This window comes from Barbus barbus (genome assembly GCF_936440315.1).
Source record: "Barbus barbus genome assembly, chromosome: 16".
NCBI lineage: Eukaryota > Metazoa > Chordata > Actinopteri > Cypriniformes > Cyprinidae > Barbus > Barbus barbus.
The window spans coordinates 1,526,512-1,538,663 of NC_136744.1; the positions used below are offsets into that span (position 1 = coordinate 1,526,512).

The window sequence follows — 12,152 nt, forward strand, 5'->3', positions numbered from 1 at the left end:
GAGAATCGGTCTGCTATTGCAAGTCCTCACCTGTCTGCATTACTGATACTGCTGTTCCACCGGGGCCGGAGCAAAACCGTGATCATTTACTGTAACAGGAAGCATTAGCTGAACCAATTCTGAAGTGGAAAAAAACAATTAATTGCATTAAATATATTGGTTATTTAGGTTCATTTATGACATTAGGCAAAAATATTAAACGGATTTAATTTTTTTTCAGCCACATAAAAAAATTTGTTTACTTAAATTTACCTTTAAATTCTTTTAATATTTCTATTCATCGAGGCTGCATTAAATTAATCAAAAATGGCATTAAAGACATTAATAAATGTTTGTTGATCAGTAAATCAGTATATTATTATGATTTCTGAAGATCATGTGACACTGAAGACTGGAGTAATGATGCTGGAAATACAGCTTTGATAACAGAAATAAATTACACTTTAACACATATTCACATAGAAAACAGCTAATTTAAATGATAATATTTCAGAATATCACTGTTTTTACTGTATTTTCAATTAAATAAAAGCAGCCTTGTGAGCAGTAGAGACTTTTCAAGCAAAAACATTTGACAAATCTGACCCCAGTTGTTTAAATGCGTATGGAAATGAAATTGAAATGTATTTTTGTATGAATCTGTCTTCTCTGTCTGTCCAGTGACCAAATGAACCGAACAAAACCATTCAGAAGTTCTTTTCTTTACACCATCACATTAAAATAAAAAGCCAATATGAAAAGGAAAGATTGATAATGGATGTGCTACTTCTTCATTCAGGGTTCCCATTGTTCCCATTATAATATAATAAATATGTGCAGTCAGTGGCCTTCAGGACATTCTAAAAGGCATTCACAAATCACACAGAACATGGCAGTGGAATTTGGGGGAAAAAACATGTCTCTTTTTTAAAACTTTTAAACTTCTTTTGACTTTAAAGGTTTGGGAAACCTTGACATGATATAATGTTTAATGCACTTCATGTTATTACAACAAATGGTATGTATATTTTTATATTAATATGGTACAAGATTGTCCTACTTAAATTTTATAAACAAGTTGGGTCAAAAGTAATCTAAAAGTACTACACTTTGTAAGTAATCCACCCAGCTCAGCACATACACACATTATATAGCCTATGGGCAATTTTAAAGAATTAGTTCAGAGTTGGAGTTGGTATTTTTTCCACATATTGGGTATGTATGCAAATTGTCTAATATATAAGTTACACATTGCTGGTAATTGTGTAGTTAATTCTCAATGTATTTTCAGAAGGTTTTGGAATATTTTTCCTCTACCCAAATTTGTCACTACTGAAATACAATAATATATAATTTAATAAGACGGGCTATATTGACCTCTTTGAGGTAAATCAATGACAATTACAATTTTAACAATATTCAGGTGTGGTTTATGAGATTTGTTCTATTTTGTCTGTTTTGGACATCTGCATCTTTCGCCTGATTAGGTGTTTTGTGAATCAATCACACTTTTTTGAGTTTTTAATTTTTTTAAAAATGTGTAGAATTTCATTTTACTCCGTTTTAATCACGCTGACATGTTCAAGTGAGTTTCTGGGACAGCTTGGGTTTATTTTCCAATGACGCATTTCCAAACAGGACCAAAAGGTTAAGTATTTTTTTTTTTTTACATTTTATCATGACACAGGCTAATTCTGCCATTCAGAAACAAACTACACAGTAAAAGCATGACGTACAGCAGGTAAAATAAGTATTGAACACCTCACATTTTTCTCCGTAAATATATCTCTACAGGTGCTGTTGACGTAAAATGTTCACCAGATTTTGGTAACAACCCAAGTAATCCATACATACAAAGAAAACAAAACAAATAAGTTCATAAATTATGTTATGTGCTTTGAATTGCAATAGTCTAGTCTGAGCAGAACAAGAGCCTGAACAAGGAGTTGTGAAGCATGTTCCGAAAGAAAGGGCCTAATCTTCCTAATATTGAATAAAGCAAATCTGCAGGACCGGACAGTTTTAGCAATGTGGTCTGAGAATGTCAGCTGATCATCAATCACAACTCCAAGGTTTCTGGCTGTTTTTGAGGGAGTTATGGTTGATGAGCCTAACTGGATGGAGAAATTGTGATGAAACGATTGGTTTGATGGAACCACAAACAGTTCTGTCTTGGCAAGGTAGAGTTGAAGGTGATGGTCCTTCATCCAGCAAGAAATGTCTGTTAGACAAGCTGAGATGCGAGCAGCTTTCATCGGATCATCAGGATGGAATGAGAGGTAGAGTTGAGTGTCATCAGCATAGCAGTGATATGAAAAGCCATGTTTCTGAATGAGGGAACCTAGTGATGCCATGTAGACAGAGAAGAGAAGAGAAGTGGTCCAAGAACTGAGCCCTGAGGCACCCCAGAAGTTAGATGTTGCGACTAGGACACCTCACCCCTCCAAGATACCTTGAAGTAGGATTACTTCGGTTGTTACCGACATTTGGTGAAAATTTAATGTCAACACCTTTAGAAATATATTTACTGAGAAAAATGGTCATGCGCTCTACTAATTTTACCCACTGTATGGGTTTAGATTTCAGTGTATGCAATTAAATGAAATAAACTGTGAAAATGTAGGGTGGAGTCCATCAAGAGTGAGATTATTTGAATGATCGATCGCCCTTTAAAAACCAGGATGATGTAAAATGTAGCTGTTATTTTCATTGTCTTGATGGTACAGAACAAAAATACAAACCAGCTACATTAAACTCATGCGGTGGCTTTAAATTATGACTGAACGATCAATTATACGGATATATACAGCTGCAGAAGTTCATTTTGATGGTCTGTTTGTGTAATGAGAGTCTCATACTGTTCATGATGTTTATGAGTATGACGTATGAGCTCAGGTGAAGTGAACACAGTCGGAGCATGAATGTTTCCGCATACACTAACAGGCCAGACCTGCTCGTCAGCTCCTCACACTCACGTCAGAATGATGGAGGAGCAACTATATAAGCACTGATCTATCAGCCCTGATTAATGCTGGACGAGATTTCATTTCATTTGCAGAGACATCAGGACGACATTCAGAACAGCTTTCGTCACAGCAAAGAGAACTATCATTGTTATAAACGTTGTATAAACAATACATAGTAGTGTTATAAAAACAGCTGCAGATCCTGTGTTCAAACATCTGCATGATTATCATATAAAAATTAACATTAGATATTGATCTCATATATTTCCATTCAGAAAAGATGCAGCAGAAAGAGTACAAACAAAAACTGTGATCAGTTCTCCATCATGAAGCTGCTAAAGCGGTTCCGATTTTCCACCGAACACCGTAATGGAGAGAAACCAGATGTAAAAACCAGATTAATTTAATTGAGAATCACACATGGAGACAGACAGCAGCGTTTGCTGAGCGCCAGGATGAAGATGCTTGTGTTTCTCCTCTAACTGGTTTCCATCTCTTGTTCTCCATCAGAGAGAATCGTCATCTGAAGACCTGCACAATCCTACAATCTCCTGCCATGAGAAACAGGCCGTTTCTCTCTCTTTTATAATCATGGTCCCTCAGCAATGAAAACAGAAAATACATCCTTTTCCTTGAATCAAGGAAGCAGAAGGAGTCTTAGAGAAGCTGGGGCTCGTCTCACTCCCTCACGATCACCGCTGCATGTGTGCTGCTCATCTGACCTGCAGAAGACACCCGAGGAAACCCTGAAACACCAAAAACATAAGGACCGAGTGTGTGTGTGTGTGTGTGTGTGTGTGTGCCAAAAGACAGCGTTACTCCTGTGTGAACGCCACATACTGCTTCATTCCTCTATTCATAAATTAAATCAATGTGATAAACTTCACGCCGGCTGTCTTATTCTCCTCCACAAACAGAACGAGAACATGTTCACTGGGTAATAACTGATCACATTTAATGTGGATTACATAATCAGATTTTAAAAATGTAACGTATTTAAATTAAATTACATTTTAAAATACTCGTAATCAGACTACAATTGTTTTTTTTATGGATTACGTACTATTCACTCGAAAGCAATAATTGATTCATAATTTATTGATTCTCCCTAATTCCTCTTTAATATTTTCCTTTTAAAATTTGCATGTTCACGGTTCTCTGACGTTATGGTCACATGACATGCAGGTAAACAAACAAATAATAATTTAAGTGTTTTATTTTGACTCATTTTAAAATGATAAAAATATTTGTTTAAACTTAACATTTTTATGATTTAATTAATTATTAGCTTTTTATTAAACTCATAAAGCCCCTGCAGTTTCTTCACAAGCCCAGTTTGGGAAACCTTGGCGTAATATAATGTTTAATGCACTTTATTCATAACAACAAATGGAATATATTTTCTTACTCTTCGTATTTTTATATCAATATGGTATAAGATTGTCGTATTTAATTCAATGAGAAAAATGAGTTAAGTCAAAAGTATTGTAAAAGTAGTCTGATTATGTTACCTAAAATGTGTAATGTAATGGATTACGTTACTAAATACAAGTTTTGCCATGTAATTTGTAATCAGTAAGGGACTACAGTTTGTAAGTACTCTACCCAGCGGTGTGTGTGTGTGTGTGTTATAACGGTGGTCTTGACGCAGGTGATGGTAATGTAGACAGGAGCAAGGCTTTAGTAAGGTGGGTCAGGGGAGCACCTCTGATCTCTGGTCAGACTCAGTCGAAGCTCAGGATGACGGGCTGGTGTCCGATCTCCTTCAGGAAGCGCAGCAGGTCCTCCGGTCTGAGGCCCATGCTGGCGCTGTTGGTCATGGGGTGGAAGTAGACCCGCTCGTGTCCGCCGTGGGTCAGGTCGCTGTCCAGCACCAGTGTGACACTGTGCTGCGTGTCGCAGAAGAGCGCGAGAGCCGAGGCGCAGCCCTGACCCACCTGCAGCGTCTGCAGCATCAGCGCCTCGTCCGCCAGACGCAGGTTCCCCGCTCCCAGCCCCAGACGCCTGGACACATCGCTCAGACTCAGCTCCCGGTCGTGTCTCACGCTCAGCAGCCACAGACCCTTCTTCTTCTTGTCCTTCAGGAACAGGTTCTTAGTGACGGCGCCGCTCAGGTGAGACAGGTGCGGCATCATCTGCTCCACCGTGAACACCTGCAACACACACACACCTCAGACACTCATCTATACACCTTGTTCTTCAACACGCAAGTCAGCCGTTTTCTGTCAGTGTGCGAGACTTCCGGTTCGTTAGCCGCTAAGGAGAAGAAAAACAAAGTGCAGTAAACGCTAAAACTGTTTGCACTACAAACCAGTGTGTTCATAATTGAGATGCATTAAAATAATATGGTAAGACACACCAGTTTGCAATATCAAGCTGCAAAACTGTTTGTACAGTTAAAAATAGCTGGAAGTGAATGACACCGGAAGCCTCACACATAACATTTACAAATGACCACACCGGACCGCTCTTACAGGAAAAATAAGGTTTCAGAGCAGCTTCACAGAAAAACATGATGATGTTTAGTATTGGGGAAAGTTACTTTCAAAAGTAATGCATTACAATACTGCATTAAGGTCCTTGCACAGAATCTGACATTTCCGTTTGCTACTAAAATGCTTTCTACAGACAAGAAAACACAGAAAATTAACAGACTTTAACAGACGTCAGATGTTCCTGTGCTATCTGGGTTATGTTATTTTGAGTTACTTTTTAAATCTGGGCAGGGCTTGCTTGTTTGTTTTTAATAATAAAAAAAAGTTTTTCTTTTACAAATATAAAAACCCTTTCACACCAAAAGTGAAAGTAGTCTAGATCTACAGTAAGATCATGTTTATCTGAACTCACTCCTGATTTCTCTCTACATGCCAAGCCCACAGCTGTCAGTCAGTATGAGAAACTAAAACTAACTCAGATATTTCCTTCTAAATTAACAAGTAATGTGTTAACCCAACACTGTGACGTTTATAATAACTTGATCGCACTGACAAGATCATAGCTGGGCGATAATATCAAGTCTTGCTATGAAGAGTAAAGGGCTTTCTGTGAGCGAATAGAGTCGTGAGTTTCTCATGTCTGACCTCAGGATGATCGACGCAGATCGAGTCGATATCGAGTCTCTTGAGAAGCTCCTCCAGCTGCTGCTTCAGCTCCACAGACGCCATCGAGACCAGCAACAGCGCTCTCTCACCGCTTATATAGATACAGCGCACAGGGCTGTGATTGGGCCAGCCTCACACCAGACTGCTATGATTGGTCAGGAGCCAGCGGCGCTGAGTAAAGGAACAGCCACGTCCTCATCTACATTCATTCCAGTTTGGGTGATTTCATCAAGATAGCGACACTGTTGTTCATATTAAAATACACCAAAACAAAGCAGCAATTATCAAATGGAGCAGTTATTTGATCTAGATAAATCCTCGGAGAGCTGCAGTACTTTTTAAATGCTCCTCCACAGCAGAGGACGCGACTTCCGGTTTGGAGGCGGATGTCAAACAGCGCCACCTGCTGCACTGCTCACAAACACACCCCAGTGTGTCACTATCCTATACTATATCTCTCTAGCCAGTGTTTGTATCACAGAAATCCATCAGTAAGACGTTTTTAACTAACCCTGCTGAAAAAACAGTGTTTTTACTGGTTATAATGGGACTTGTATTGGTTTTAATGGAAACTGTAATGGTCTCTGTTGGTAAATGATCACCTTCTATTGATGGCTTGTTAAAACCACTAAATCCTCATGGAATATGTCCCAAAACACACTACAGAAAACCATTTTTTTTTTTTTTGAATGGTTAAAAGTTGATGGTTTGTAATGTTTGTGATGGTATTTATAGTGGAAAGCATTCAAATTTTCTATGATGCTTCCATTGTTTTGTTTTTTCGAGTCAATAATCCATAATAACTCTTCCTGCAGTGAAAAGGTGCATCTCCTGTCGTCTCTCACATCAAAATCAACCACATATTAGTTTAGAGCTGTTTTGTCTTGTAAACGCTGCTGGATCTGTGCAGATTTCTCTCCTGATTCACACCAGAACACTGTTTCACCGGAGGAAGAGTTATTATGGATTACAGGTACATCTAAAAAAAATTAGAATATCATGAAAAAGTTCATTTTTTCTTGTAATGAATCTAGAATATATGAAAGTTTCGCTTTTTTGAAATAAGTTACATGTAAAGTAAAACATTTCAAAAGTTTTTTTGTTTTAATTTTGATGATTAGAGCTTGCAGCTCATGAAAGTCAAAAATCAGTATCTCAAAATATTAGAATATTTACATTTGAGTTTCAATTAATGACTTAATGAATCTCTTGTTCTTTGAAACCACAATAATGGAGAAGACTGCTGACTTGACGATGATCCAGGAGATGAACATTGACGCCCTCCACAAAGAGGGTAAGACACAGAGGGTCATTACTGAAAGCTGTGGCTGTTTACAGAGTGCTGTATCAAAGCATATTAAATGCAAAGTTGACTGGAAGGAAGAATTTGGGTAGGAAAAGGTGCACAAGCAACAGGGATGACCGCAAGCTTGAGAATACTGTCAAGCAAAGCTGATTCAAACACTTGTGAGAGCTTCAGAAGGAGTGGACTGAAGCTGGAGTCAGTGCATCAAGAGTCTCCACGCTCAGACGTCTTCAGGAAAAGGGCTACCAAGCCACTTCTGAACCAGAGACAACGTCAGAAGCGTCTTACCTGGGCTGTGGAGAAAAAGAACTGGACTGTTGCTCAGTGGTCCAAAGTCCTCTTTTCAGATGAAAATAAATTTTGCATTTCATTTGGAAATCAAGGTCCCAGAGTCTGGATGAAGAGTGGAGAGGCACAGAATCCATGTTGCTTGAAGTCCAGTGTGAAGTTTCCACAGTCACTGATGATTTGGGCTGCCATGTCATCTGCTGGTGTTGGTCCACTGTGTTTTCTGAAGTCCACAGTCAACGCAGCCATCTACCAGGAGATTTTAGAGCACTTCATGCTTCCTTCTGCTGAGAAGCTTTATAGAGATGCTGATTTCATTTTCCAGCAGGACTTGGCACCTGCCCACACTGCCAAAGGACCAAAAGCTGGTTCAATGACCGTGGTGTTACTGTGCTTGATTGGCCAGCAAACTCGCCTGACCTGAACTCTATGGGGTATTGTCAAGAGGAAGATGAGAGACACCAGACCCAACAATGCAGATGACCTGAAGGCTGCTATCAAAGCAACCTGGGCTTCCATTACACCTGAGCAGTGCTACAAACTGATCACCTCCATGCCACGCCACATTGATGCAGTAATTCATGCAAAAGGAGGCCCAACCAAGTATTGAGTGCATAGAAATGAACATACTTTTCAGAAGACTGACATTTCTGTTTTAAATATCCTTTTTTTATTGAACTTATGTAATATTCTAATTTTCTGAGACACTGAATTTTGGGGTTTCATTATCTGTAAGCCATAATCATCAAAATTTCAAGGAATAAAGGCTTGAAATATTTCACTCTATGTGTAATGAATCTATATAATATATGGGTTTCACTTTCTGAAATGAGTGACAAAAAATATTGACCTTTTTCACGATATTCAGATTTTTTGAGATGTACCTGTACTCTATGGTATTGTAGTTAAAAGTGTCTTAATGCTGGATGTGTTTGAGCTTCTGTCGTCTCCAGATGTTAACTGATGACTGGAGTGCTGTGGATTATTGTCATGTTTTTATCAGCTGGGTGATTCTAGAATTGCAGATACATTTGGCATTTCAGAAAAGTTAAGAAAAAAACTGTTCACTAACAGAATTTCTTTCCAGTATCTTATTGAAAACACATTCAATTTTAATAATTCAGTGCTTGCCAAACACAAGTTACTTCCTTTTTTTACTTTTAATGAAAAAACAAACAAAAACAATGTCTTTATGGTATTGTTTGTGAATCATAACAGGACTAATCCTTCTTGTTTCATTAGACAAACGGTCCTTGCATTCCAACACTTGACACTGAGATAATATTTCTGCATAACATAAAAATAAAACAATACCCATGTCTTCACAGAACCGTCCACTTGGAGCAAATAGTGTTCATCTGAAAATGTATTATATACAATATGCAGTAAAAAAAAATACAAAATAAAAATAATCATATATTATAAGGGTGCAAAAATATCTCAATAAGGTTTATGAGATTTTAAACACACACACATATATATATATATATATATATGTATTTATTATTATTATTATTATTATTTTTTGTGTGTGAAAATAGTTCATAAACAGAGTTGACCCTTTAAGCAGGGTGTGAATTGCAAGGGGGGTCTTAACATTAGTGAATGTATTAACTAACTTGAGCTAACAATGAACAATACATTTGTAACAGCATTTATTATTTTTGTTAATGTTAGTTATTGAAAATTAACCTTATTTTAAATTGTGTCCTGTGAAATTATAAAAATATAGGTGCTGTAAGTCACATTAACAGCAAGAATAATGGCATCTGGTATTCCTGCACAAAACTGTATTCATCTGAGCACTTCTCTAGCATACAGTAACATCACGGTTTCATCTTCAAAATAAACCTGAAGTGTTCGATTTCCAGGAGATGGCAGCAATGTACTAAACTATAGCCCTTTCTAACGTTATCACCATGAATTAAACTGATAAATGTACATCTTTAAAGTGAATTTGACATAAAATATTGCTATGTTAATAAACCCAGTTATATGCAAACATGACCAAATTAGCCAATTCAAATGAAAAATACCATTACAGTTTTTCTCGATTGCTAAAACACTATAACCAGGCTTTTGAACTGAAATTTCAAAACCAACCATAATGCAGTTTTTGAAAAAGCAGACCCATTTCCCTGAACTATAAACACTATTCTCTGCTTTGACACATGAGTCAGATTTGGTGAACTGTTCTTGCAAAACTCTACACACAAATCCCTACATTTCTCAGTGTTTACACATGTGATCATTTAGAAAGCACTAGCATTCAATATTGTTCACTCAAGTCTGCACAGTTTGAGCTCGGTTAGCACACAATTACCCAAGAGGAAACACTAGGAGTCTAAATGTATCACACACCAATCAGAACCTTCGATGGATAGATAAAAGGGCCAAAGTCAGCTTACAGTGTTTCTCAGTGGCTTTGGTGCATTTCTCAGATCAGAAATTAAATTCTCAAAACTACTTGTTCATCCTCCACATCATCGAGTCACTTGTGCACATATAAAAAGTGTCTCATTCTTTTGAACGAGTTGGGATTGCTTTGGTACATTCAAGCAATTGATTGTACATTTGTCTATGGTTTCCTACATCATCAGTTGCTAATGTCATGTTGCTCAAAATATATAGTTCTCTGTGATATAGACTTGCCCCTCAAAACCTCAAGTCATTAGTTCATCGTATAAGTCATTACGGTAAATGCAAAATGGTTGATCTAGTTGTCAAACTGTCAAACATATTTTCTACACATTTCTATTAGACTTTTTATAAATATGCCATGAATTGTTCAAGTGAATCTTGACTTTCACTAATGAGGAGAATATAGATCAACCAATGACAAACCAGTTCTCTGAAATAGCTCAAAGGTGCATCTCATCAACCTTCAATTGGAAAGCATATATAGAAAGAGGACAACACAAGGGTTACAAATTCTGATAGTGGACTTTCTTATTTTTATTTTCGCCTTTGTGCACATATTTCTTTTTCTATTCTATTCACAATGACGTTGTAATGTGCGTTTTTTTTTTTTTTTTTAGCCAGACCACTAGTAAAAGTGTAACTGTGAATCATATCCAGTCTTTTTCAATCAGTATCCCACATACAGTAATGTGTACATTTGTACTTTTGAAAGGATATATGACATACATAAGAAGTGCAGCCTTCTGTATCTCAGTACAGTAACTGCCATCCAAACTGTTGCCATAGTTTACATCAGGTAATACTCACAGAGTGCACTATTATATTGACAACATGACTAAGCACTTTGCCTATCTTGTTTGTGAACAATGACACAAGGACATCAGGCATGCGAGAGGATCTTAGCCTGTGATGCTGAAGAGGTTGTTTGGCCTGTCCCGGACCAAACACGGGATACTGGGGCAGAGTAATTATTTTAGTTGTTTACTGTATTGTACTGTACTCTACACTACATTAAATTGAGGAATAAAACATTCAGGGAGTATCACAATCAACACTTATTACCGGTTTTTGTATTGTTTTGAATTGATCTCATCAGTGTGTAAGACTGTGTTGTAGTGTGTGTGTTTTTGACTGTTTGTGTGTCATGTCTGAGAGCAAAGTTTGGGTTTTCAGCAAGATTGAGTTGTTTTGAGTGGAGAGCTTCATTTTGACCTGAATATAGGAAGTTTGGGAATTGAGTCAGAACTTATGGATTCGTGTTTAGAGTCTCACAAAAAAGAGGCATAATTTCAAGAAATGTGTTTAAGCAATCGAGAAAAACTGTAATCCCCAAATACTACACAACTAGGCCTATAGCGTAAAAAATATTAAACCGTTATCATGTGACACAAAATCTGTTTTAAACTTTTAGACTAGGCCAACATAAAGTTTGTTCACAACCTTTTACCTCATCTAGTTTATTTACATGATGATCACCATCATTCATTGCATCACATTATCTCTGTCTTTGTCCCGTTTTTCTTCTTCTCTTCATTTTTTCCTTCCCTGGGCTCCAGAGGGCTTCGGTCTTTCAGACAGAGTGATAATTTATTAGTGAGCATCTGGGCAAAAACTATGCTTATACTTGTCTCTGTCAGAGATTCATTCATAGAAATATTTTAGAGTGCAATATTATGTTGCCATATTAAAATAAAGGTTTAAAATAAAAAAATGTTGCCACATTCAAATAAAGATTTTAAAGTGTCACTAATTAAACAAGTATGTTCATGCTTCTCGTAGCGGATATGCATATAAACAGCCTTTTAATTAACAGAGTAGAATAATCATGGCTGACAGTAAGACAAGCAAGCGTAAAAGAAACCCAAACTGCCCAGCTGGTGAATGAAAACAAGGATATAATCAAAGCAAAATCTGGAGTTGGGAGAACTTCCAAAAACAAAGGTGATACCTTTTTAAAAGCTCATTATAGTCAACAGGGATGGGCAGTATTTCAAATGCATGTATTTGAAATACAAAATACTATTTTGTATTTAAACACATTTAAACTTAGCATTTTTGTATTTTCAAAATACAAAACACAAAAATACTTTT

The 12,152-nt window shown here is 37.1% G+C and overlaps 2 protein-coding genes across 2 annotated transcripts in view; one reads left to right on the forward strand and one right to left on the reverse strand.

The window, feature by feature from the left end:
* LOC306882058 (girdin-like) overlaps nt 1-3,830 on the forward strand; it is a 75,976-nt gene extending 72,146 nt beyond the window's left edge. Inside the window, exon 32 of the mRNA XM_079436493.1 lies at nt 3,456-3,830. The gene's annotated coding sequence lies outside the window, so the exon portion shown is untranslated. The remainder of the gene's footprint in view (nt 1-3,455) is intronic.
* On the reverse strand, nt 1,414-6,444 carry LOC306882063 (prolyl-tRNA synthetase associated domain-containing protein 1-like). Its single transcript, XM_079436508.1, has 2 exons — nt 6,026-6,444; nt 1,414-5,098 (listed from the first exon to the last, which is right to left on the reverse strand). The coding sequence occupies exons 1-2, from the start codon at nt 6,107-6,109 to the stop codon at nt 4,670-4,672; spliced, it is 513 nt and encodes a 170-aa protein (XP_079292634.1). The 5' UTR covers nt 6,110-6,444; the 3' UTR covers nt 1,414-4,669.
* Between the last annotated feature and the right edge of the window lie 5,708 nt (nt 6,445-12,152).